Source organism: Polyodon spathula, chromosome 10, assembly GCF_017654505.1.
Source record: "Polyodon spathula isolate WHYD16114869_AA chromosome 10, ASM1765450v1, whole genome shotgun sequence".
In the NCBI taxonomy this organism is placed as follows: Eukaryota; Metazoa; Chordata; class Actinopteri; order Acipenseriformes; family Polyodontidae; genus Polyodon; species Polyodon spathula.
In genome coordinates, this window is record NC_054543.1 from 9,436,535 (window position 1) to 9,461,687 (window position 25,153).

Here is a 25,153-nt window from a genome sequence, read left to right on the forward strand (position 1 = left end):
GTTTTACTTTGTAGACAAGTTTAATTAAGGGATTTAATATATATTTATATGGGAACAATGGCACTAGTACATTCAGGCAGTTGTGGGCAGGCATCGTAAAGGAACACATCCCATTATTTATGTTTATATACAAACGTATATAGTGACTGCAGTTTTTACATGCTCATGTCTGCAGTAAATGAAGCACAATATACTGCATTGGCACATAATGTAAGCAGGAGGGAACCCATGGGCTACAAATATTTCTTGACACTTGTTTAAGCACAAAATAAAGTAACTTCTACATTCATAACACAGTTCAGCTTGCACAGTGCTGTAACTTTACTGTAGGCTCACATACAATTTATATACATTCATAACTGAAGCAAGTATTCATAAATCATAATCAGTTATAGTTTGCAGCCTATTGTCCTGGAAAGACCTTCCCCCTGACCGATCCCAGGTCTGTGTGGGGTTATTGCTGCCCTAACTTCAGTTAGTCTCTCTTCTTGAAGCTCAAAGCCACCACGTACCTCTTAAGCCCTTCCTCTACCTCCTTAAGGCTCTTGAGGTTGAAAACATATTTCTGCTCCACAAAACACTCAAAGAGATGAAGGCCTCCCCCAACCCAAAAGTAATGTGCCTTGGTAGCCAGGTACACAACACAAGGCCTGCTAGTACAAGAAGCTGCAACAACCCCTCATGCAGGGAGGGACAGTAGGTTGTGTTGTAGATTGTGTCTGAGGTGAAAATGAGGTCGGACTGCCAGTGGGGGGTGCTCTGGTGACTTCTTTGAAGCTGCGCCCTTCCTCATCCTCATTATCGTCGTCGTAGTTGAGCAGCAGGTTTGGCAGTGTCAGTGTCTATTACTGTGCTGTTGTAATCCTGGAAATGAACCTCCTTGGCCCCTCTCTTTAGAGCCAAGATTCCTAGCAATCCAGCCCCACAGCCAAGGTCAAGCACTTGTTTCCCAGAGAAAGTCTCCTTCACTCTCCAGGTGCTCAAGGAGGTCAATGGTGCACTCCCAAATGCATAAGCCACCCTTGTACACCCCCGAGATGAGGTTGGAGTGACAGCCGATGTTCTGGGACTGGATCTTTTCCCGCTCAGGCCCTTGTACACCCCCGAGATGAGGTCGGAGTGACAGCTGATGTTCCCGGTCAGCCAGTTAGGAGGCTGTTTGCACTAGCACAGACTCACTGAGGTAATGGATTGAGGGTAGCATTACCAAGGAAAAGGTCTCGATGACCGTGTTCTCTAGTAGGTGCTCACAGTCCTTGGGGGGGGGGGGAATATGCTCCATGGCATTTTATGCTCCTGTATCCACCCTGCTGTCTTGGTGCTTTCCCGCCCCCTGACAGATAGAAGAATAAAAAAAAAAACAGATACCTATTGATTAGCACCGTTTCTTCTGGTGCCTGCCTATATAAGCAAGATAGGAAAGATTTCTACAGTCTTAAAATGAAGTGGGTGCTTGTAAATCAATCGACTTTTTTTAACAACTGAATCTAGTGCTGGGTTTACGTCAGACCAATATTACTAATGTACATTATAATTATTATCAGATATGCAGCTAGTCGTATTTCAATACTAACTAATTAGGCATAAATTAAACTATAAGAGGAATTTCCATATATTACCGGCCGTTTTTTGTATTGGGACTATACAGTATCTCAATGAATATAAAGAATTACATTTTGGCTTTATTTATTTTTTTATTCATTCACTTTGGCATTCAGGAAAAGTAGTTCCTTATTTATAAGTTTCTTTTACCTTCCTTGTGGTGTCCAAACTTTTAACGATTAGGTCCCATGTAGGTTTCAGATATAATTCCATGTAAGAAAGGCAAAACACTAGTAGTGGTAGCATCTTTGTGTCATGCAAAAAACATGTTCTACTATTTAGTGCAAACTGTTATAGGAAAAATAAATAACAAAAAAAACGCCCACGCATGATAAACATGTAAGCAATAGTATTTTAAACAGGGATTGCCTCAGAGTAAAATTGTTAAAACCAGTTTGGAGGTTACTTACATTGTTTTTAGCCTCTGACCTCTTTTTCAAGTTTCGGCTGCTCTTCGCCGCACCCAGAAAAGGAGGGTCCGTTTCTAACTCCACATCAAAATTAAAACGGAATGCCATTCCCCATACAACCTTTAACAACAGACGTACAACATGCACGAAAACATTTACTTTTTTTTTTTTTTTTTTGTTTTTTTTTAAATATTTTCTGCACCGAACAAGCACATGTCCACATGACCTGTCATTTACATTTACGGACTACAACTCCCAATTGCTTGTGCACCGGATCACTTCCTCTTGTCACTGGAACGATGGGGGTTGTAGGATTGAACTTGTAACTATTCTGATGTTATCACAAATCAAGATTCAAGCTATATTCGTATATGCATAATATTAAGTCGGCTGTGCAGTTTGCAGTTTGGTCCAGCATTTCTGAGACGTGTAGTTCCTTTTCTGGAGACTACATTTTCCAGAAACTTGACACGCGCCTGCGCTGTGTCAGACAGTCCCCGTGGATGGAGACAGCTCGGGTATTAGGAGGGAAGATCAAGAATTATATTTATTTTCAACCCACAGCTCTGATAATAAGAACCCATTAGAGGTCAACATGAGCTGAGTCAACCTGCCGTCTATACCAGTGGGATCACAACCGGGCCAGGTAATACACAAACCAGGGACTGTGACAATGCACACTCGTGTATATCGGATGATACTACGGCAGCCGGTTTCTGCTGAATATGTTGAGGTTGTGTAAAATTACCAGGATACGGGGAATTTTTTAGTGATTCATTAACACAGACGGTTGTTTGCTGTCGAAAGTAGATCTGCAGCAAGAATACATGGTCTTTTTATATCATATGATTTCACATAGCTGTATACCGACGGTACATTTTAAATTATATTTAAATTAAGTGATTAAGATTAAGTGTCCCTTTTCGGACTGTACAATTGAGGCATGGCGAGTCGGAACTCGGGATGCCTGATATTTTAATCCCGAATTTAATATAAGCGATGGAAAGAGGTGTGAAGAATCACTCAGCGGTGTGCCTATCTGAATGCTTTAAGGTCGGCTACGGGGTGTGTTGCAAATCACAAAGCGCCTACCAAAGCATGTGCCACTTACCAGGCAGCCGCGCTTACCTGTTATTTGCTGTTTTTACATTATACAAAGGCATCAGCAGTTACAAACTACTGCGTGATCACGCTTGTTGCTGTGCAGGATGTGCTCGAATGCACCTCCCATCAGCCAGCACCCTTGCTAGATTTCATGTACTGATAATGCGTTACAGGTTTGCTGGTTTGGAAAACTGCGTTGTTGTAAACGGTTTACATGACAAAGAATGCTATTGACACGCCAATGCAGACGAATTGCACTTCAAAACTCTGTAAGGTTAACACCGGCCTCTATTACAACAGGTTACGGTTGACTTTTTTCTCATTAAATACTGAGATAAAGCTGCCACCTGGAGGCGGGCTATGCTTCGATATTTAGCACAAATCGTGTCTTGCCCCTTGTTAAGAAAACGGAGTTGGCAGTGAAAGCAGTGCGTGGTTTTTGTAGATCATCATTTGTAGAGTACAGTACCCACAGCCCCTTGCACGGAACAGTCGTTTGAGACATTGTCATGAGCGTGGGAGGTGGGAGATCGGGCATCCTGAGTAAAGTTTCAGGGATTCAGGAGATACGCTGTTTAAAAAAGAGAAATACAAATAAAATCTTAGATAAAATCGCAGCTGGAGACGAGGGACGGACGAACGAACGGCGATGAACATAAGAGATCACTACACATAAAAGGTAAGATTGAAGGGGAACTAGAAAGTATGAACGGGAAAACAATGTTAGTGATCAATGGACAGAGAAGTTCGGACGTCATCGTTCTTAGAACAGTACAGTGTGAGACTAATCTGCAAAATGAAGAGTTCATGACTAGCTTAAGTTTCATATCCACAAGTGTTGCGTGTGTGCGTCCATATAGGACCTGTTGGGTATTTTGGGTAAGTTGCCAGATGCGCCTATTATAAGTGTTATAATATCTACTGCTTCAAATAGCAGCAGAAAATACTGAGGTATTGGCAAGCAGGTCTAAGGGGAGAGGGAGGGTGAAATAATACAAAAATAACAATGCAGAAAAACACGAACACCATTGTTATGGGAGACTGCATCTTTAAAAGACTGTTCGCTGTTAAAAGAGATTGGAGATTGTATAAACCTATCAGGGTTTGATTCTCAATCTGTACTAAAGGTATGTGACAGCGTGCTAAAAAGGGGTTTACAGAACAGCAATACATGTTCGAGCTTCAGCTTGTGTGTCAGGTTGTGTGATGATTCATTAACAGAATGGCAATGCGACAGTGTGTGCCAAAGCATACTTCATGAGTGAGCGAAACTTTATTGTTGGTTTGTTTCTCATAATAGATCACCATCACCAACTAGTGAGTCTTTCTAATTTCATTCAGGTGAAATTCTAGGGCTGTTTGTTGACTTTATTAAATTTCCTTCATGTTATCTGAAAGGTGTACGCTGCAGGGATCACATTCACTGCTTGACACAATGAATTTATAATGGCAAGGCGCTGGAGGGTTGGTGTGCTGCATGCCAGGCTGTATGTAGGTGCAGCATTAAATATTTACATGCAGCCCTGCAGGCTCCTTAACCCACTTGTAAATAATACTAAGGTAGGATATCGTTTTATTCCCCATTCAATTAAGAGTCTGTTGCTAAATTACCTGCCCTTTACATTGTGGTGGTGTGTGGACGGACATCCTTGGAATGTGGTCTTGTTCTGGAAGCAGCTAAGTTGGTCAGGCAGGCATGCAGGGTTTTCATACGGAGGGTTTCCTTTTAGCACACATGAAGCGCCCCTCCTTTTTTTGTTTTGCATCATGTTATTAACTCATCAAGTACCAAATTAAAATGTATTTGAAAAAAAAAAAGTAGTACTTTACATAAAGAATGTAGGTGTTCCAATCTCTCTACAGATCCCTGTGTCTTGCTGCAGTTTGTTGCAGGAGGGGCATGCGGGGCCGCATGCGGCTCTTCTCCTGTGCCATGCGTTTGTTCCTGCGATGTTTCAGGCAGGGACGGAGGCGGGGGAGCAGTAAGCTGCTGAAGAGAGCCGGGGAGCTGTGGAGCTACGGGAAGCTGTGTGCGAAATCACTGTTCTACAACTCCCTCACAAACAGTGACGTCGTCATCGACTCGCTGTTTGAACCCGTCTACTGGCTGGTGGACCACGTCACTCGCTGGTTTGGGGTGGTAAGTGAGCGGGGCACATATCACACAACGGGTCTTTGGTACATACTAGAGGTGATGAGTCTGAAAAGTCCAAATCAAGGCTAATAAATCCAGCCTTGTGTAAAATAGTCAGTATCTGCTTGAATCTTTAAGAATTGGTGGACTGAATGACTTTGCTTTTGCTTTAAAGTCGTTGCTGCAATTACAGCATTTCACTACAAAGAGGAAATAGTTCTGCCATAATGTTTTTAATCAGATCGTTATACATATGCTCACTTCAAATGTGAACTGAGATGCTTTTCTCCCCCAGGCGTTTGTGTTCTTGGTTGTTGTGCTGACCAGCTCCATCGTGCTCATTGTGTATATCTGCTTGCTGCCACTCATCCTGGACACCTACAGCCCAGCCTGGATCACCTGGCATGTCTGCTACGGGCACTGGAACCTGCTCATGATTGTCTTTCATTATTACAAGGCAGCCAGGACCTCACCGGGCTACCCTCCCCAGGTACACAGCCCCCCTAGTGGGGGTATACGGAACACACTGAGGGCAGGGAGGTTAATAAGGGCTGTGTGGCAATCGCAGGCAACGAAAAATAAATTTTATTTTTCATTTCCAGATGAAAACTGACACTCCTTCAGTGTCCATCTGCAAAAAGTGTATAGCACCCAAACCACCCAGGACACACCACTGTAGCATCTGCAACCGGTAAGGAAGTGTGTGCAGTCCTGCCTGAACTGCAGCTGGTTTAATCAGGGATCTGAAATGAAATGATTTTAGAGACTTCTACACCAACATTTCAGAGTGAGCCACGCACATGCCTCACTTAAGTTGACGGCTTTGTTAATGTTTGAAATATTTGTATCAGTCTACTGTTTTGTTACTGTGAAATGTTTGTATTGTGTCACCTAATGTAAATGTTTGAATTCTATATTTTTTCCTCTACAGATGTATATTGAAAATGGACCACCACTGCCGTATCCTTTTTCTAAAGAACAGTTTTGAATAGCTAGCATGCAGGCACAGTTATGAGTCCGTAGGGTTTTGATTCTATTAATATAACGGAAACTGTTTTTATTTTCTTTAACTGGCTTGCCTCCCCAGCCTGGCTCAATAACTGTGTGGGCCACTTTAACCATCGCTACTTCTTCTCTTTCTGCCTCTTCATGACCATGGGCTGTCTGTACTGCAGCATCAGCAGCCGCGACATGTTCATTGACTCCTACAGTGCTGTAGAGGTGAGGGCCTGGTCTGTCTGCCAGCTTATCTCTGCCTCCAGATTCAGCCCCCTCTGCTGCCTGTCTCCCCCACAATTTTTCATTGGCACTGTATTTTTATTGTAAATAGTAATGTTATTAAATCGCCTTGTTTGAATCAGTAAAATAAACCCCACTGTCAAAGAAATTTACACTCTTTCATAATCAAAAGCAATTCCTCGTCTGTAATCTGTATACAGGTAATTACAGTGGAAAGGGTGCTTTTGTCCAAGGTAGGACCTGCCTGTTATATTGCTACAGAACCGTGACATATAATTTAATTGAAAATTGAGCTACAAAGCTTAAACAGGCTGCATAACATGGGGTAATAACTATATATAATTACACTGCTACTGTCTTTCCCCAACTCCAGCATTCAATTCCTCTTGTTTGATCTCAGACCAACTTCATAGCTCCTACACACCCTCTCACCACAGCAAATCTAACATCCCACATTCCCATTCCACCCTGGAGAGGACCCTGAACAGGGAGTGGTGTGTATGTGATGTTATTAACTCTGCCCGTGTTTGCATTGTCTCAATAGCAGATGAAGAGTGCTGACCGCTTGAGGCTCAGGGTGACAGTGTCTGAGGTGGGGCTGCCATTCAGTATTGTGTCTCTGGGAATTAGCAGGGCAGGTAGTAGAGAGCCTGCGTCCCGCTGGGCAGTGTCTGAGGGTGGCAGTGTTACTTACATGTCTATACGTAGTAAAAACTAGGTGCCTCTTTCCACCACTGTTGCATATTTGTACCTGCCAAAAATAGCACCCATATTCCCATTAACTTTACCTATCAAAATGTCAGTGTGTTTCTATCTACCTACACATTTGTGACATGTTTTGACATTTTAAAGTCCCTTTCAGAAGCACATCTAAGCACAAACAGTCCTGTTACATCTGTATTTAACCTTCCTTATATAGTACAATGTGCAAAGTTTATGTTTGTCAATGTTCATCTGTACCCATTTGCAGTGTCCATACCTTTCAGTGAATTTTCTGCATACCCATATGTGAACTAAACTTGTGTGTGTATTAACAAGTTGGTGATTTCTGTCCACACTGCCAAGATACTGTCCAGTGAGGATAATGCTGTCTTATTAGTGATCTTCCTGTCCGTCAGTGCTTCTGTGGTGTGAACTAGCTGTAGAACTTGCTGTTACAATAACTAAATATCTACAAGCTGAACTAATGCTGTGTCAAAATTCTTGTTTTTTTTTTTTTTTCCGCCAAATGTTACCAAAAATTATTTTCTTAATATAAAAGTTAGGTTTTGTTATTTCAGTCTTGTATATGGGTATTCATTTGTTAAATAAAAATATTAGCCAATATTTATGATTATCCAATTACTGCAGCCCTAAAGCAACGATGAAGCAGGTCCTGAAACCTTTGCAGTTGCTCTCCAGAAGTATCCCATAATGCCATGCGGTCACTGCTTAAGCATTGGAAATTGTGTCTGAGTAGAGAATACAAGGTTACCACCCTGGTGTTTGGTTCAGCAACTTTCTCCTATTTATAGATTCTAGCTACAGTGCTAGCCAGGGTAGCCTTTGATCGGTAACGTATTTATTGTGTTTTAAGAACAGTGCCTTCCTGGTGGGATTGATACGTTTGGATCAGACTGAGCTTTATATGGATTGATTATGTGTGTGTTGTGTTTTATTTTGTCTTCTCTTATTAGTCCTACTACCAGACTCCACCCCCTCCCTTCACCTTCAAGGAGAGGGTGTTTCACAAGTGCATCATATACCTGTGGGTGCTCTGCAGGTACAGTAACATTGTTAACTGCTCTTGCAGCAGTTTGGTTAAAAAAAAAAAAAAAAAAGATACAAAAACGCTGTAATCCCTGCCAGTGGCAACCCACAAACTTTGCGTTCCCCAGATTACCTATTATTTGCAGGGCAATCTGGTAAACTTGCTGATGAAATCCCTGACAACAGACACAGGTCTTGCACATGTGCTGGGGTTGGAGAAAGGCAGGTATACCGATACAGTTTACATGAATTAATAATCTGCAACAATCCACATGTCCTATATGGAATATACCATTGATGTGAGGGGAATAGTTATTACGAATGTCAAGAATTCCAAATAACACGTGTATTTTGTGGAAATCAAAGACATATAGGTGGCAGTGAGAGCAGTGCAGGAGTTGGTTTTCGTGTTCTCTATATTTTCTCATATTTCTTCTGCCATGTCTTCCCCCTGCAGCTCGGTGGCACTAGCTCTGGGAGGTCTGACTCTGTGGCATGCAATGCTCATCTCCCGGGGAGAGACCAGCATTGAGAGACACATCAACCGCAAGGAAAAGCACCGCCTTGAGAAGGGCAAGGTGAGAGCTGGTCTTGATCGTCTTACAACTTCAATCTGAAAACGAAGGAGGCTACCCAGGCCACAAAGTCAATAGGAGTGGGATCTGTGGGATCCATTCACTGCCTATGCAGTAAATAACGTGCATCGTTTCCAGCACTGAAGAAACCTGCTCAGACTGCTGTCCTCTTTCAGCAGGTTTTCCGGAACATTTTCCACTATGGTCGCATGAATAACTGGAAGGTGTTCTTTGGAGTGGAGACAAGAAGGTAACAAAGCCCATTGTTAGTTAATTCTATGTTGTAGTCTTACTCTGTGATCAAGCTGCTGATCATCATCAAGAACAGATCATTTGCGAGAGCAGCTTCACTACAGGTAATTCAGATCTACAAGGAAGATGTGACATTTAACTGGTTAAATAGCAAGCGAATACAATGTTTGGATAATGACTGGTAACATGTGGTAATATTGTACGCTTGGCTAAGGTGTTGGCGTTTCATAGAGTGGTACATCTCTTCCCACATTATTACATACCACATAACAGATTGCTAACCAATGATTTAAACATCAGTTTTCTCATTCTTTTTAAGTACTATTAACATTATTCCTGCCTCCCTTTTATTGTACTGAGAATCCTTTTTTTTAGTACATATTTCAGATACAGCGCTGTAAACTACATACTGATAATTTTGCTGTAGGCCACTTGACCAAATTGCAGATACACCATTGGCATGCGTTTGAACTACACTATCTGAAGTGATTAAGAACCAGGAAGCAGCAGCAAGGGTTCTACTCTGTTCCATTCTTCCTATTCCAAATTGAAGTTCAAAATACAAGCAAAATATAATATTGTTAGTACTAATAAAAGGGAAGTAAATATTGTAAAACCTTGTTTAGCATTCCAAGAGGGAAACTAAGTAAGAGGCTATGGATTTACACTTCTAGACAATGAAATCTGCAACACTAAAGAATGATCAGTTAGTTGCAGTGGCCATTTATCCTTGTTTTGTTTCTCTTTTGTCTGCAGTCACTGGCTGACTCGAGTTCTTCTGCCATCGGCACACCCTCCGTATGGAGATGGCCTGACCTGGACCCACTCTTCAACCACCACCAGGAGCACCTTGCTGGCAATCTAACCCTGTCTTCTAATTTTATCAGGAACAAGTACTAGCCATCTAACCATCCCTCCTAGTTGTATCATTGAGGACTGTAATGCTTACCTGGAGGGTTCACTCTAGAAACGACTGCCTTCTAACCCACCCAGCTGTCATCTCTGCCAAATACAGGTCACAGAGGCTGCTGTTTTGATTTTAGTGCTTGTGTGGAAATCCCCAGTACTCATATTTTCATATTATGCAAACCCCTCTGTATATATTGTTTAGTTGTGTCCCATCTATTTCTTCTATTATTTAAGTGTTTTATCTTGTCTGCACGGCGCTTGTTTGTATTGAAGTACTGTGAAGTGACCAGTTAGGCTGGAGAGGGTTTAAAGGTCACAATGACATAAGCTTGGTGTGAGGTGCATCGAACAAGGGAAGGCTGATTAAACCAGGCCCTCTAGCACAGTCTTCACCTACAGCCAATGTGAACTGCAGCTAACAAGTTGTGACTAGACCCTACTCACTCTGTTGCACCTTGGGGACCAAACAAAGCAATAAATGTGTGCATTCCAGGCTGCTACAACTACAACCCCACCAGGACTGAATGGAATTTGAATTGAAGATGCACATTTTCTGTGGGTGTTTGTTAATAAGGTATGTGATTTTGATAATTAAAAGATAACTTGTTTTTTTTTTAAAATAAATTCAATCTAAAAGGTGGTTTGTTTGTTAGTCCTGACCACAGCTAGGTCTCCATCTATTCCAAGGTGAAAGAGTATTTCACTTTTTTTTCTTATTTTTATATACCAACAATACAATATTTTTTGTGTGACAGTAAATAAAATAAAATCACAACCATAATAGAAAAAAAAAAAAAACCACACATTTATTAACATGTTAAGTTATACTTATATTGTAAAGCCATAAATATTTGCAATTTCTAATGCTTTTTTGTGTATGAAAAAAAACCTAAACATTTTTGGCACAGGTATCAAATTCCACTAACAATGCATACTTTGTATAGTGTAACAGGTTGCCAATATTTCTGGAGAAAAATAGGTTTAATGGATGGGATTCGACAAATATTTATGGCTTTACAGTAATTGCTTATTTCCTTAGCTGTGCTCATGAGTTTAAAACAAATACTTTTTTCATGTAAAAAGACCCTATAGTCATGCCTGGGACACCTGAAAGTACACTCTTCACTCAGTCGTACAGCCTTGATGTGCTTCTTTATGAATGGCAGATAAAATAAAGGTTTTAATTCTAGATATTATTAATAATGTTAAAGGCTCTGGTGCAGCAAGGCCCGGGAGGCCTGGGTTCGGACTCTCAGTGAGTCTGGTCATGGGTTAAGAGACTGAGGTGTCCGAGCAGCCCTCCCAACTCCCAGGGCCTCTCTAGTCAGATTATCCATCTTAAAAGAAATCTCCCAGGTATCATTTCACCTTCCTGGGCTTCCCAGCAAAAACCTGGAGAAAAGAAATATTTCAGATAGCATATGTATCCTCAGCAAAGGATTAGGTATGTGGTGATCATGTAAGCAGCTTCATTTATTATCTTTTTTTTTTTTTTTACTCACCATTCCCCTCGCGCAAGCACTGCCTCCCTCCTCACCAGCCGCTTCTTATCACCCAGAGGCACAGCCAGAGCATGCAGCATCCGCGGGCGGGACGGCAGCACCTGAGGCAGCGGACATTCACTTTAGAGTTCAAGTGTTAAGGGTTTACAATTGTGTCTTTACCCTCAAAATACATGCATTGATTTATCAAAAAGTGTTAACAAATCTATTAGAATGTTACTGTTGAAAATGTAAACAGAATGTAACAAACTTAGGTTTAGTTAGACAGACTCATGTATACAACAGAAGTTTACAGTAAAACTGAAATGGCCCTCACTTCTAGAGAGGAGCGAGGGGGACAGGGACTCACCACATGCTCAGGGAGCCTGGTTAGTGCCTTCAAGCACTGCAGAGATGTGATCCGAACTTTCTATGGGGAGACAAACAGAAAATGTTTCTACTATACAAAACTAGCAACTCCTTTCTCTACATAAACAGCTTCAATCACTCCATTAACTACATAAGCGATATACAATTACACACCAACCCACAAGTAATACAGCAGTTTAACAGTTATAAGGACAGTGCATTTTATAGGATATTGTGCTATGTAGATAATTCAAAATGTACTGTCCAGAAGCAACAGACACCCTACCATAGCTGGGCTGGTGGTCAGCGCCAGGAGTCGGCTGAGGAGGGTCTTCAGGTGTGAGGTCATGACCTGCGGGGTGTCCAGGAGGAGGGGGTGTAGGCAGGACAGGGTGGACAACTGGACACCAAGGTCTGGACAAGACAGTGCCTCCAAGAGGAGGGGCAGGAGCTGCAGATAGTGAGAAAATGCAGCCTCTTCAGCACCTCACAGAATGTATACTGATCCTGTATTGAACAACAGAGGTAAGCTAGTGAACTGATTAGCAAACCCCTGAATTATAGTTCATTACAGGCTAAAATTACTGTCACTGAATAATAATTGTACTGTATCCAAGAAAGCAGAAAAAAAGGATTAACAGAACACTCAATATATAGTGCACCGATATCCCCACTTTCCAAACCAACCTTCTCCAAAATGTTTGAAGTACCAACTGAAATGGACTAAACTCCTGTAGGGGTGTTCTATGAAACCAAAATCGTATTTAAAAAAAAAAAAAAAAAAAAAAAAAAACACAACAAAAAAAAAACATTTTTAAAACAGCTTTCTTGCTTCTTAACCTATGACACTTAAGAGACATCCAGAGCATTCCGCTGCTGTCAAGGCAATAGTAGTAAAATGGTTTTCACAATGACAAAGTGGCAAGCAGATTATGGAGAGGGGGAGGGGGGGGGGGCGTTCCTGCAGCTAACACTAGGTTAGGGAATAATACAGAAGACACCAACATTGTATTTTAGTTTAAAATGTATTCCCCAATCCACTGGTTAACCAGTGAGCAGGTTATAATAAAAGAATCCCGTTGCATAGCAGTTTGAACCATTCCAATTTTTAGTACAAGTTTAATGAAACACACCACATACCTTTTGTGCAGGTCACCTACAATTGAGGTTCATAAGAAAACCTGGAAAGGCTCAAACTGCTACTCACTAGGAGTCATAAAAGTATTCCCTGAGTAAGTGCAGTGTTTCCTTAAGCTCCCAAGCTTTAATTCCCTGTCAGCAAATTCCCTTACCCACTACTGTGTCCAATCAAGTATAAACTACACTTCACTGAACAGCAGAACGTCAGCGTTAACTGTAACAGCCCACGACTCCCTCAATCAATACTCACAGAGGGCAGCTCAGTGATCTGGACCTGCCTGGGCAAGCTGTTGAGGATGTGGGACAGGGCCTTCAAGTAGCTGGATTTCCTTTCTGTAAAAAAAAAAAAAAAAAAAAAAAAAAAAAAAAAAAAAAGATGACCCACATCTCAAACAGAAACATACTGGAATGGCTACACCAATCTGTATAAAAATTGGTTCACTGCTGCAATATCACATGACTTTGTTCTGAACAGCTGCTGACCAAACCCTACTTTATTTCTAAAAAAATCTGCACTGCTGACATTTTTCACGCAGATTTATGAAGCTCCTATAAAATGTCAGACATTTATGGCTTTCGTTACTTTGCTGTTATGACCTAGTTTGTAAATATGATACAACAGCTCTTGTTTCTTCTATAGTACTTATAACACAGAGACAGTATCACATCCATAAAAGCTATAACAATACCTGCAAGTGCACAGTTGTGACTTTATAATCAGATATTCATATTTTTAAATACTTTAGGAAAAACTATACATTCCTAAATAAATATCCTGATATTAAAAGACAAGCACACATGGTAATATAACCCATCTCATGTGTCCCATGAGATGTTAGCTATGCTTCTCTGCTCTGTTACCTTCAGGGGCGCAGTTGAACCCCAGGACCAATTTGGGTGCCGTCTCAGTGAAGAATCTCTGCCGGTACATCATGCGCACGTCAGCATGGCATGCTCGATTTAAAACATCCGCCGAGTCGTTCATCAGAAGGGCAACGCCATCGGCAGCCAGGGAGCCCAGCTCTCTGTCCACCAGGAGAGACAGGAGCTGGAATGATAAGGGACAGCTCCAGGTTCACAAGCCTTCATGTACACCTGTTACATATTGATCCTGCACTCAAGCTTTTACACAGATTCCTAGTGTTTCAGCGCACTGCTCTATATTGGCAAACAGAACATGTTCATATTACTCTGGGGTATTTGACTTTGAACTATTTGAGTATTTATCCTGCAACAAACTGTACCCCACACCTATGAGTTCAAGTAAACTGCCATTTCAAAAGGGCAAACTGGAAGCTTGGTAAGGAAATCTTGTGACACCTAGTGCTACAAAATGGTAATGGGTTTGAGTTTCCTTGGTTTATTCTCTGCAACACTTATGTTTGATCAATCTGCAACAAAATGGGACTATCCTTAGAAGAAGAAAATTGGTATAGCATTATTAAAATGAAGAACGTGAAGAGCACACACAGGAAACAGGCAAGTACACTGCTTACAGGAACCTTCCTCTTACCTTATCAGTAAGTGTTGTGGACAGGGGGTGGTACCTCAGGAGGAGTGCCTTGGACACCTGGGAAACAAAAGACTCAAATAACTAGCACAGTGACTAGCACAGCACAGCTCATACCTTCACTTCTCCAGCACATACCCACAACCAGTAGGTTTCAATTGCTGCTGAATAAAAACAAAACAGTGTCTTACCCAAAGCAGCAGTGTGTAAACCTGCATTCTGTTTGGCGAGTCATTGCCCAATCCAGACTCAATCCTCTTCACAGATCGCTTCAAAATAGAGTCCAGCTGCTCCCCTATAACAAGAAAACAAAGCTAGTCAAAAGGGTCTCAAAAGGGCCAGTCCTGGGCTACTCTTCCCATTTTAATCTCAGGTACATACTGGGCAAGGGGCTGTAACAGTACCTAGAACGACTAAGTCAGTCTGATTATTGAGTACTACAGTTTTTTACTACAGTACAGTTTTTAGCTTTGGAAACTAATAGATCGTCATAGCATGTTGTAAATATTTGTCTTGATACTCAGCCTGGGGTCACTGCTTCCCTCTTACCTGCTGGGTGTTTGTTGACCAGTCCAGCGAAACACTTTGCTGCCGATGTGTGGGTGAAGGGGTGGACACAGGAACAGCTCAGCTCCTCCAATTCGCTCAAGAGGCGGTCAGTCTTGGGAACTTCCACCTAGAACAACCCATGAATCATTACTCTCTATGCTACACTCTATTCTGTATGATGTGGACTGTTAAAGTAAATGAACCTACACTCTTAGGCAGTGAACAGACACACGCCATCAGGAGACACACCAGCTGAGTTTGTGGCCAGCCATTAGATCGCTCCTGGAAAACAGAGCATTAAAACAGTTACACCCCCCCAGGCAAATACATTTGTATCGAAGGCAAATGTGGTTTAAACTGTCATATCACAGACCCTATTGTTTTCCTTCACACAGTTATTCAAATTGAGTGTTACCATTTCAGTTATGCGTGCAAGGATTAGAAGTTTATATTGTACTCCGGTAAACAGTGCCTACATTTTTTGAAAAGCAAGAGGCATGTAGTTCCTCACCTTCAGCAGCTGGAATTGCTGTGGGAAGTTGTTCTCAGGCAGGAAGGAGGCATCTCCATCCAGAAAAAGGGAGAGAACGAGGGATGCAGTGTGGGCGGCCAGCCTGCACACAGGAATCAAAGGGTTAGCAGGCCTACCAAACAGAATACTCTCCAAGAATATTCTGACAAGCGCAGTAACTCACTGTGTGTGAAGGCAGCCACAGGCAGTACTGAAGATAGGAACCATAGCAGATAGCACCCTCTCCTCTATCAGGGGGTTTGGGACACCTCCACCTAGGCATGAACAATTAAGATAAAAATATTCACTCAAATAAAAAATTCAATAAGATGTAAATGTTTACTTTCATGTTAGCAGTGAATGCAAGTAGTTTGACTTACCCTGTAGGGAGGCCTGCACTGCCAGCCCCAGCAAGCGTGGGATGACACTCTGGTGGAAGTAGCGTCCGCTCTCCTCACTGTCTTTGGCAAGCTCTGTGATTTGCTGTAAGCTCCGACATGCAGACACCACTTCCTCTAGATCAAAACTGGCACTTCCTGTAGACAGACAGGTAGAGACAATTAGCTGAACAGCTTCAGCTCAGAATCCTTTTATAGACATTCTCCTGAGGAACTTGATCTTTACCTTTATGAGAGACGCTGAGGGCCTGCAGTAGGATAGGCACAGTCTCCTGGACGAGGCTGGGATGGGTTGATACCGCCGACAGAGCCTTCAGACTGCGCTGTCGCAGAGCCCGCTGGGATTGTGCAGCGGGGCTGCCCTCGCACTCCTCCATTGCTTCTATGAGAAGAAAAAAAATTACAGAGCAAGTCTCCCAGATAGCCACTGGTACCATCTTTCTCAGGCCCCAAATTTATAAATAATTTCTAAATTATTGCTCCACTCCATGACAAACGAATCCACCCCCAAACTTACCCGAGAAGATCTCTTGTTTTAGAGCTGGGACCATCCTGGAGGCGAAGGCGGTGGGGTGCAGACGAGCCAGACAGCCAGCAGCTTCCATCGCTGCAGAGCTGGGGGCAACGAGAAGAGAAAAGCTGTAACTAATTATGCACTCAAGTACAAGACACACACACACACAAAAACTATCCGTGCACACACGGATGGCACAACTGCCCACTCAACTACAAGACACTTAGCACATTTATAAGCAGACGGCAGATTCCCCCACACAATGCATTTCACTCAGGCCTGTCGCTGGCAAACCCACCAGGTCTGTGGCTCCTCCTCCCGCAAGACCAGTCGAGTCAGGTGATCAGCAGCAAGATCAATATCCTCCTCAGAGAGCAGGCCTGGAACACAAGAGCAGAGATGAAGTGGGAGTACTCAATAGAAACCCTGCTTACTAATTCTCTGCATCAAGGAGCCAGCTCTTAGTTGGTAAGATTATTATTTTGTTTCTATTTAGTTAACTCAATTCTCAGAGATATTTCAGTTTTAAAAAAAAAAAAAAGAAGAAGAACAGGTTTCAGTATCTTTTCTATTTAAGAGACTTTTTCAGGTTCATGGAGAGTTACTGCATACAAAATGTATCACTTAAAATTCCAGATCTCTTTCTTGACAGTGCAAACATTCATCCACATTGTAACGATTTTAGGAGTGCGATTAAAAACGGACACATACTTAAATGTCAAGTCTCAGTCACTGCAGCTTGGCTGTACTATTTACATACCATTTTCGTGAGAGTAATACATATCAGAATATTTGTTTTTTCAACTTTATTTTTTAGTTTCGGTTTCTATTACTATTTCTAAAAGGAAAATGTTTTTTTTTTTCGTTAACATAAAAACACTTCCTGACAGCCCACTGCAACAACTGAAGCCTCAATTGAAGGACACAGGCATCAGCAGTGTTTGACTAATTTATTTTTGAAATGTAACGTTGGAATTCAGGCTGTGTTACCATGTGAGATCTGTGTACCTGTGCAGGTTAATCCTTACCTGGCTGGGACCCAAGGGCAGTCAAGGTCTTAACAGCTGCGGTCTGCAGTGCGGGGCTCGACTCTGTGAGAGCTGAGAACACCAGGGCACACAGGGGCTGCCGGTAACCAGTCAGAGGGTTTTCATCTGAGGCAACCAGCGGACAGCATTACTGTAGCAAACGAATGTACGAAACTAAAAGAATAAAATTAATGTACTGGGTTAAAAGATGTATTACCTCCCTCCTCAGTGTGGTTCCCCTGGTGGGGCTGGATGAACCCGTGTAACACTTGTACCAGGGTGCGCCGTTGAGCATTCTGCAAGTGAAGGTGACAGCATTAATTACAGACCATGGGTAAACATAGATAGCCAATAACTGACTTTAAAATAAGCACTAGAGTACCTGTGTGTGGTTGTTGTACTGTTCCAGCAGCAAAGGCACCACAGCAGCAGTTATTTTATAACTTGCCCTGTAGGAGGCGCTGGCGGCAGCCTGCAGGAGTTTGGTGCTCGGCCAAACCAACTTCAGGTCTGGCTCACAGAGGTGGTGTTGGCAATCTGGGAAACAAAACACAGTAAATATCACTGAAATAATAAAATCCTGCAAAATCCAATGAAACATTCAGAAACACTTTAGCTGGTTCGGCTCCATTACCTTTGAGAACCAAGTCGAGGAAGGTGTTGAGCAAGTCCTCTGAATCAGAGTCGAGGACGGAGCGAGAGAGGCAGGCCGTGAGGGCGCGCAGGGCAGAGAGACCGGCACTCTCCACCTTCTCACTAGCTGTCTGGAACACCTGCAGGGACAAGGAGCAACCATGAGCAATGAGACCCAATAGTAAGCAATCCCTTAACAAGCCTCCTTTCTGCCTCCACAATCTGTAAACATTAAGCTCAGCAGGTCCAATGCTTGTCACTTTCATGATCGTTGTACTAAAGTGAAATTCAGAGTTGGATCTCATACCTCTCTGCGAACTGATGACCAGAGACTCGGCAGGAATTCTTTCAGCTCTCTGTGTCCGTAGCAGGCAGCACAGGCTGCCTGAAACACAAAGGGTAGAGTAAATATCAATACAGCTCACCGAGTTCCTGTGCAGCCTGGCTTATCACACTTCACTGTTGAGTTGGGTTGAAAATGTCCCCTCATTCATGTTAAATAGCCCAGTTTAAGGGACGGGGAATATAATTTAGCAGTAGTGATCAAACAGGTGTAATTACAGCAAGTGTACTTACAGCTTTATTTGTTTTTTACCTTACCAAATACAAGCCTTATCATTGCTGAACATTACACAATGTATTCAGACATGTTGCATTTCATTACATTGCTGGACGTAACCTCTGCTATGGCTCCACAGGACCATGCCAACCAAAGACATCTGTGATTTGTGCTAAACAATCATGTTAATGGAAGAAAGAGGAACTGCCTATTTTCCATTAGAGGTATTTCAATCAATACGTTATAAAAGGCAAGTGTTTTTTGAACAGGCTTGTTTAGAGGCTCTGCACAGTCCAGTCCCCAACTCCTTTATTCCCCTACTCCCCACTGGAGACAGAGCAGCTGCCCCCTGCTTATGAATCAGAGAGTGGTGTGGTGTGTTTACCAGTGTCTGCAGGGAGTCTAGCTTGGAGCTCTGCACATCTGAATCCAGTTTCTCAATCAGCAGCGGTAGAAGAAACTGTCAGCACAAAATATTGTCACTTTTTATTAGATTTTCCACTCATTTAGGCAGAGAACTACACAGCAAGGGACATCTAACTCAGATATCTGCTACAACCATAGCTTTAATTACTTCACTGAACTAATTAAACCTATTCCAGTATTATTTAATTGACAAACTCTAAACCCTGATGTGGAATTTCCAAACCTATTTCCACTGTTTAACACTAGAACCGCCACGCAGGTCAATTTGGCCCTTTTTAGATTTAAAATGTTACCTTGTTTTTTACTTGTCCTAACTATATGAATTAAATATCCAGAATCATAAAAATTATATAGTTATAAACAATTCTACCTAGAACCGCCGATGTGACCCATGCATTACAATACATCTTTTTTTTTTTTTTTTAATATAACGTAAGATATTCAATTTTTTTTGTAACTGCAGCAGGCAAGGCACGCCTCCTCCTCCTAGCACACGTATTTTTAATTTTTTTTATTTCAAGCCTTTCTTTGTTTGTGGTCTGACTATGAGACAGAGATTGCTATGATTGTGGATTTGTCAAGATACCAACTCAGTGAAAACCTAGTTGCTTATTTTTCAATGTACCTGGGAGACAACAATCCTTCATTTTGTTCCACAAATGCAACTGGGAATATACTGGAAGGAAATATTTAATCTTGAAAGTAGTCATTTTGATTGGAATACGGCAAGCTGCACTCAGCTGCATATAGCAAACTGAAAGGACAGGTAGGATAACAACTTATGTGCCTAATATGAAACATGTTATATATTCTTTTTTTTATATTATTTTTAGAAAAAAAACAACACATTTTGGTTTTTCAGGTTTGTATGTACCAGTTCACACGTTTACAAAATAGTGTTCAATGGAACTGCATCTGTGTTTACAACACAGCTCCTGGATGCAGGCACCGTCAGCTGGCAGATGCGTACGCTCCTCCACAGAGTATAATGCAGCTGTCATACTGGAAGTAGTGTTATATTTTCTTTCTATACGGTACTAGAAGCAATGATTTCGGTTTTATAGTTTTGTGTGTACACATACCCGTTTACACATGTACACGGGTATATGTACATACCCATTTCTTTTGAAATGTGTATTTTATTATATTTTTTCACTGTTTGTAGTTGTGCTGTATATGCACGCATTTTAAAAAGCTGTTTATGTTTAATTTTCCATTTAAATGCAGTCAGTTAAATTCAGTTGTATCCGATAGCATGTCTTTCATTTTCATAATGAAGCAGTTTAAAAATGTATAGGTCAAAGTGACCCACGTGACAGTTTTGGTGTTAAATGGTCATTTTGAAAGTGAAATGAGACCATTGCTCGGTTGGAATTTGTCTGTATTGTATAAATATTGTTTCAAGTCGATTGTTAATGCTTCATTTGAATTGGACGCAGTGTAAAATTCTGTGATGCATGACACATTCATAACATCATTATAAAGGCTGCATAACACTGTAAAACTAACATGCATACTGTAATCCTTTACCATCACTTTGAAAACCAATATAACATATACGTGAGTATTCACAGCATGCTTCCATACAACTTCTTACAAACCAAAAGTAACAGAATTGAAAATTCAGTGTTTTGCGTGACTGGTAGGCATCAATACTTTCATTGTATTTCTTGAGAGGTATTAAATATATTTTCAGAATTACTTATATGAATGTTATGCAGGTTTTCAATGTGATTTTGAAGGACTGTGCACCGTTAGGCAAAGTTATGTAGGATTTATGAATGCAATTTTTATAAGAGAGCAAGACCTAGATTAGTGCTAACCACAGTTTATGAAACCAGTAAACAAAGCAATACCAAAATAGTTATAAAAAAAAAATCACCTCATGAGAAAAACCTCAATGACAGCTACCGTATAAAGGCTTCAGTCACACTACTTTTGCATATGCCTTACATAACACAGATCTTCTATGAACTTCCCCCACAGAATCTTTAGTACTGTAATACAATATCCAACAGCAGTTAAGTGCACAACCCAACTCCTCCCTAATCCCATATTCTCATGTACACAAAAAAAAAGCCATGCACACGGGTACCTCAGCGAACCTGGGCGTGCCAGCCAGCACTGCCCTCAGGCTCAGAATCAGCTCCTCTCGACTGATTCCATGGGGGTCGTTTGGAGGCTGGAAAAAAGAAAAAAAAAAATGACTTGCAGTTGAACTTGCTATTTCAATATCCAGAGGAGGTAACTGCTTCATAATACAGTGATTCCCTGTAATAATATAAATGAAGGCACAGCGGGAGCATAATAAAAACACAGCTATCAGGGCCCGTTTCATCCAGATTCCCACTGATAGAAAGAACCATTCAAATCATTCTGAATATTTATTTATTGCACATCAGGACTAGTCACCACAACCATGGAAGCTACGTGAAAAACAAGCAGGTCCCTCATAATGTAGGTAAAAATAGGAGTCACTAACCGGATAAAAATCAATGGGGAAATAGCAAGAAGTCACTTCAAACAGCTCCTCTGTAAAACTTCCTGCAACAGGCAGAGGTAACAATGTTATAACATTAAGGTAGATCAAAACATGCTTTTACGTTGAAAAGTTACCTACAAGATATTATATTCGCTATAACTTTAGCTTGATTAACTCTACCTGCAGGGGCTTACCCAGCTCATAGTTCCTGTACAGAATATTTTGAGCAATCTGGAAAGCCAGCAGCAGGTTCCTGGGGTCCTTCTCACCATCTATCGCTTGGACAAAACCGAACACAAAATCTGCACCCAGACCCTTTAGCTCTGGAAAACAAGAAAAAAAAAAAAATCATTGTGGGGACTTGTATTAACTAGCATTTTAAATTTTTCATTTCATATGAACAAATAAAAACTGCAAAGTGTATGCAAGAACAACAGAGTTTCAATTCAGCGGCTTTTACTTTTAATAATTTCATTTTCCTGACTCATCCTCCCCCCCACCCCTCCTTATCCTCTCACCCTCCTCGCAAGACTCCATCAAGCTGATCAGGATGTTGTAAACACAGGACCGGTCTGTCTGCATCAGAGACTGTAAGAGAGAGAGAGAGGGGCACAGAGCACAACAATGTAAGCAAGATACTTCAAAATGAGCTTCAGAAACCAAACAAAATCCACAGCAACTAACAAAGTGGTAACACATCAGAATTGTCACCTGCACATGGACATCCTGAAACAGAGACTTCAAGATAGAGACGGCCAGGCCAGCGGGCAGCACCGGGCACAGAGTCTGTAGCACAGAAACATTGCTTATTTAGCATTTTCGAGTGCAGAGCAATTAACATTTTGACTTGAAACAATATTTGTGATTTATACAACAGACAAATTTCATCCAAGCAATGCTGTCTTTTCACTTTCAAAATATCAAAGTTAGTACAATTGTACATTTTTATAACATTGATTATGGCATTGATTCCCTGCATTATTTTAGCACCTACTTTGCACTAAGACAGAAAGGCAGTCATCTCAACAGGAGGTGATTAATGAATCTTCAGTTAATATGAAATCATATACTAGAGGCATACTCACCAGGGCCTTGAGCCCCTGCAAGACATGAGGTGTTATCACATAATAGTCCTTTAGTCTGTTTTCATAAAAAGCTGTCAGGACCTGAACTGAAAAACAGATACAGGGAGTCATTAGAGCCTTTACACCCATGAAGTGAGTTTCCTTCATTTCTGCCGCTCAGGAACCATAGAATTCCACTTGACCTGCAACTACCTTGTTGAGGTAATAAAAGAGTCAACTGCCAGCAGTCGACCCTGCTCAATCTGCTCTGAAATGGTTAAGGGAAAATGTTTCTCTTCCATAGCTAATAAATATAAAACCTACAAGTACAGGTGTGCAAAGACTGACCAATTCACTGCTTGTCCTGTGGCAGGGCCATTTGTTTTCTCACTAGCCATTGATACAACCTACAAGATAACAGATGGCAACAGACCTGCACAGTTCTGACCCAGTCTAGACATAAGCTGTTCACAGTAGATTAGCAAGATCTGTACAATTAAAACTGTGACATAGTGGATGTGCCCTGCCCTGTCTCTCAGCTATATGAAAATGATCAAGCGAAGTATACAAAGCATGGTATCAAATATCACAACAGTATAGGTAATGCTCATAAATCCAAAATCAAATATAGAAATGTAGTATGCCTGTGCATTTGCTGTACTGCAAACATTGTACATCTTCTTTGATTGTCTGAAAAGAGTAGCTTGGTCCAGAACGTGTTCGAAAGCACAGATGTTGTACCACCCAGGTACTCATTGACTGAGCCACCAGCCCAGCCCTGAACAGTTTCTGAGATCTGCCGCGGTGATAATCTTAGATTTGCTTTCTACATCAGTCCCTGCCCTTGAATGCCTGTTTGTGACTCTACTGCCCTACCTTCTTTCTCCGACAGGCTGGTACAGCATTGCTGCAGCACCTTGGAGAGGAGCTGGATCCCACGGCCCCTAGTTTGAGGCTCAGAGCTTGTTAAACTTGGCCTAGAGGGGAAAAAAAAGACAGCAACAATGATTTTTCATTTTAATCAAGGAGGGGTGTGGAGGGAGAGTGACAGTGGCACAGTACTGGCTCTGGAAAAACAGTTGATTCTGAAGGTCATGTTTATTTAGGATTAGTGTCAGTGGTGTGTAGCCTGATCATAATATGAAATACAACAGCTCATTAACAAACAGTACGTGGTTAGATATAATGAGCCATATCTATTTATAAAAGCAAATAAAGTAGGACAACTGTGCAATGTAAACTAGTACAAGGAGTGTAAACTTAGAAATCATGTCATTTGTAGATATGAACACATTAAAGATCATTTTAACCATGCTTGTTTCTGTTTATTTTGTTTTTCAAACTGTTCCTTACCCCAATGCCTCCACCAGCTCTAACACGGTAAACTGTCCTTTCTTCACCCCTAGAGAAAATGAACACATAATAACATGCACTAATACTGCAACTATAAAACGTATACTGTACGTAATTGTATTGTATGTTCTGTATTTTCACATGGTCGAGTCCGAAACTTACTAGGGTGGTCACAGGACAGATGCTTGTAGTATTAGAATAAAATAGATTTTATGCTCAAACAGTCAATGTCTTAAAACACTTAAAGTTAAATGTGATGGGGGCTGGAATTACCCCATGTAGAATACCGCTACATAAACATGTTTCCCTTACTGTTAGTCAGTCAACATGTTTAATGTTTACATTACAACGAGTGCGGGCCTTTAGGGTGCCGGAAATCAGTGCGGTCATGAGCTGACACTACCAACAAGTACAGCCACTTTAATATTATAGCATAATTAACTGTTGTTCCAGTTAATGCACGACTGGCTCCAAAGGGGTTCTACCCTACAAAGCAGCACTAGCATTTACCAGACAGCAAACTTTGGGAACGTCCTGTACGCACCCGCACATACTAAATGGGTCGTGCTTTAGCAGTCCTGCCGTAACTCACTGACACCCGTTACCTGCTGATGTATCAGCGGCCTTACTGTCCTGCAGTCCGGTTACAAATTGCTCCACCAAACCCAGCAGCAAGGCTCCTCCGTTCCCAGCCATCGTGCAGCCCTTCCACTACAGACAGTGCACTGCGCAATCGTAGGACGCTGAAGCTTTCAAATTGGCAACATGGGATTGAAAAAGCCACTATCACATGACAACGTCACAGCCAGGTTATATAACACACCTTATTGTGGGAGTTTTAAAAAAAAAAAAGAGTTTCATAACATTCCCTGGAAGCACCAGCAGCGACAGAAATATTGTAGTACTGTATTTTATTATTAGACGAAAAAGGTTGTTTTCGAGCAAAATAACACAAGCTTCTAGACAGAGTATGTCTAATGGATGGTTGTGATGATAAACGTTATGCTAGTCTAATTAATTTTAGTAATTCATTTAATGATTTCGAATCAACCAGATATATATATATATATATATATATATATATATATATATATATATATATATTATATAATATATATATATTGTAAATAAAAAAAATCAAAACAATGAACAAAAAACGTGT

The 25,153-nt window shown here is 41.4% G+C and overlaps 2 protein-coding genes and 1 pseudogene across 9 annotated transcripts; 1 reads left to right on the forward strand and 2 right to left on the reverse strand.

Annotated features, from left to right (window-relative positions):
- Window positions 1–74: 74 nt before the first annotated feature.
- On the reverse strand, window positions 75–1,147 carry LOC121321648 (annotated as a pseudogene).
- Window positions 1,148–2,323: 1,176 nt separating this feature from the next.
- On the forward strand, window positions 2,324–10,715 carry LOC121321795 (palmitoyltransferase ZDHHC16B-like). Of its 7 annotated transcripts, none has more exons than XM_041261004.1 (11): window positions 2,324–2,658; window positions 4,980–5,256; window positions 5,546–5,740; window positions 5,853–5,941; window positions 6,182–6,210; window positions 6,338–6,471; window positions 7,034–7,081; window positions 8,166–8,251; window positions 8,696–8,816; window positions 8,990–9,063; window positions 9,822–10,715. In XM_041261004.1, the coding sequence occupies exons 2-11, from the start codon at window positions 5,017–5,019 to the stop codon at window positions 9,928–9,930; spliced, it is 1,125 nt and encodes a 374-aa protein (XP_041116938.1). In that variant the 5' UTR covers window positions 2,324–2,658; window positions 4,980–5,016; the 3' UTR covers window positions 9,931–10,715. The 7 variants fall into 7 exon arrangements, with proteins under 7 accessions (XP_041116938.1, XP_041116939.1, XP_041116936.1 ...); XM_041261005.1 differs by having other exon boundaries at window positions 5,000–5,256; window positions 8,993–9,063; XM_041261002.1 differs by having other exon boundaries at window positions 2,325–2,658; window positions 5,000–5,256.
- A 134-nt stretch (window positions 10,716–10,849) lies between these two features.
- Window positions 10,850–24,944, reverse strand: LOC121321794 (MMS19 nucleotide excision repair protein homolog). Of its 2 annotated transcripts, none has more exons than XM_041261001.1 (31): window positions 24,597–24,944; window positions 23,992–24,040; window positions 23,515–23,615; window positions 22,660–22,745; window positions 22,286–22,360; window positions 22,093–22,162; window positions 21,769–21,897; window positions 21,575–21,636; window positions 21,188–21,274; window positions 19,052–19,126; window positions 18,415–18,492; window positions 18,109–18,247; window positions 17,857–18,011; window positions 17,692–17,770; window positions 17,475–17,600; window positions 16,745–16,826; window positions 16,450–16,547; window positions 16,159–16,311; window positions 15,915–16,070; window positions 15,719–15,809; window positions 15,535–15,637; window positions 15,231–15,305; window positions 15,024–15,150; window positions 14,666–14,769; window positions 14,478–14,534; window positions 13,826–14,012; window positions 13,215–13,297; window positions 12,111–12,275; window positions 11,826–11,885; window positions 11,477–11,577; window positions 10,850–11,366 (listed from the first exon to the last, which is right to left on the reverse strand). In XM_041261001.1, exons 1-31 carry the CDS (start codon window positions 24,685–24,687, stop codon window positions 11,339–11,341), a joined length of 3,072 nt encoding a protein of 1,023 aa, XP_041116935.1. In that variant the 5' UTR covers window positions 24,688–24,944; the 3' UTR covers window positions 10,850–11,338. The 2 variants fall into 2 exon arrangements, with proteins under 2 accessions (XP_041116935.1, XP_041116934.1); XM_041261000.1 differs by having other exon boundaries at window positions 10,851–11,366; window positions 16,159–16,314; window positions 24,597–24,943.
- Between the last annotated feature and the right edge of the window lie 209 nt (window positions 24,945–25,153).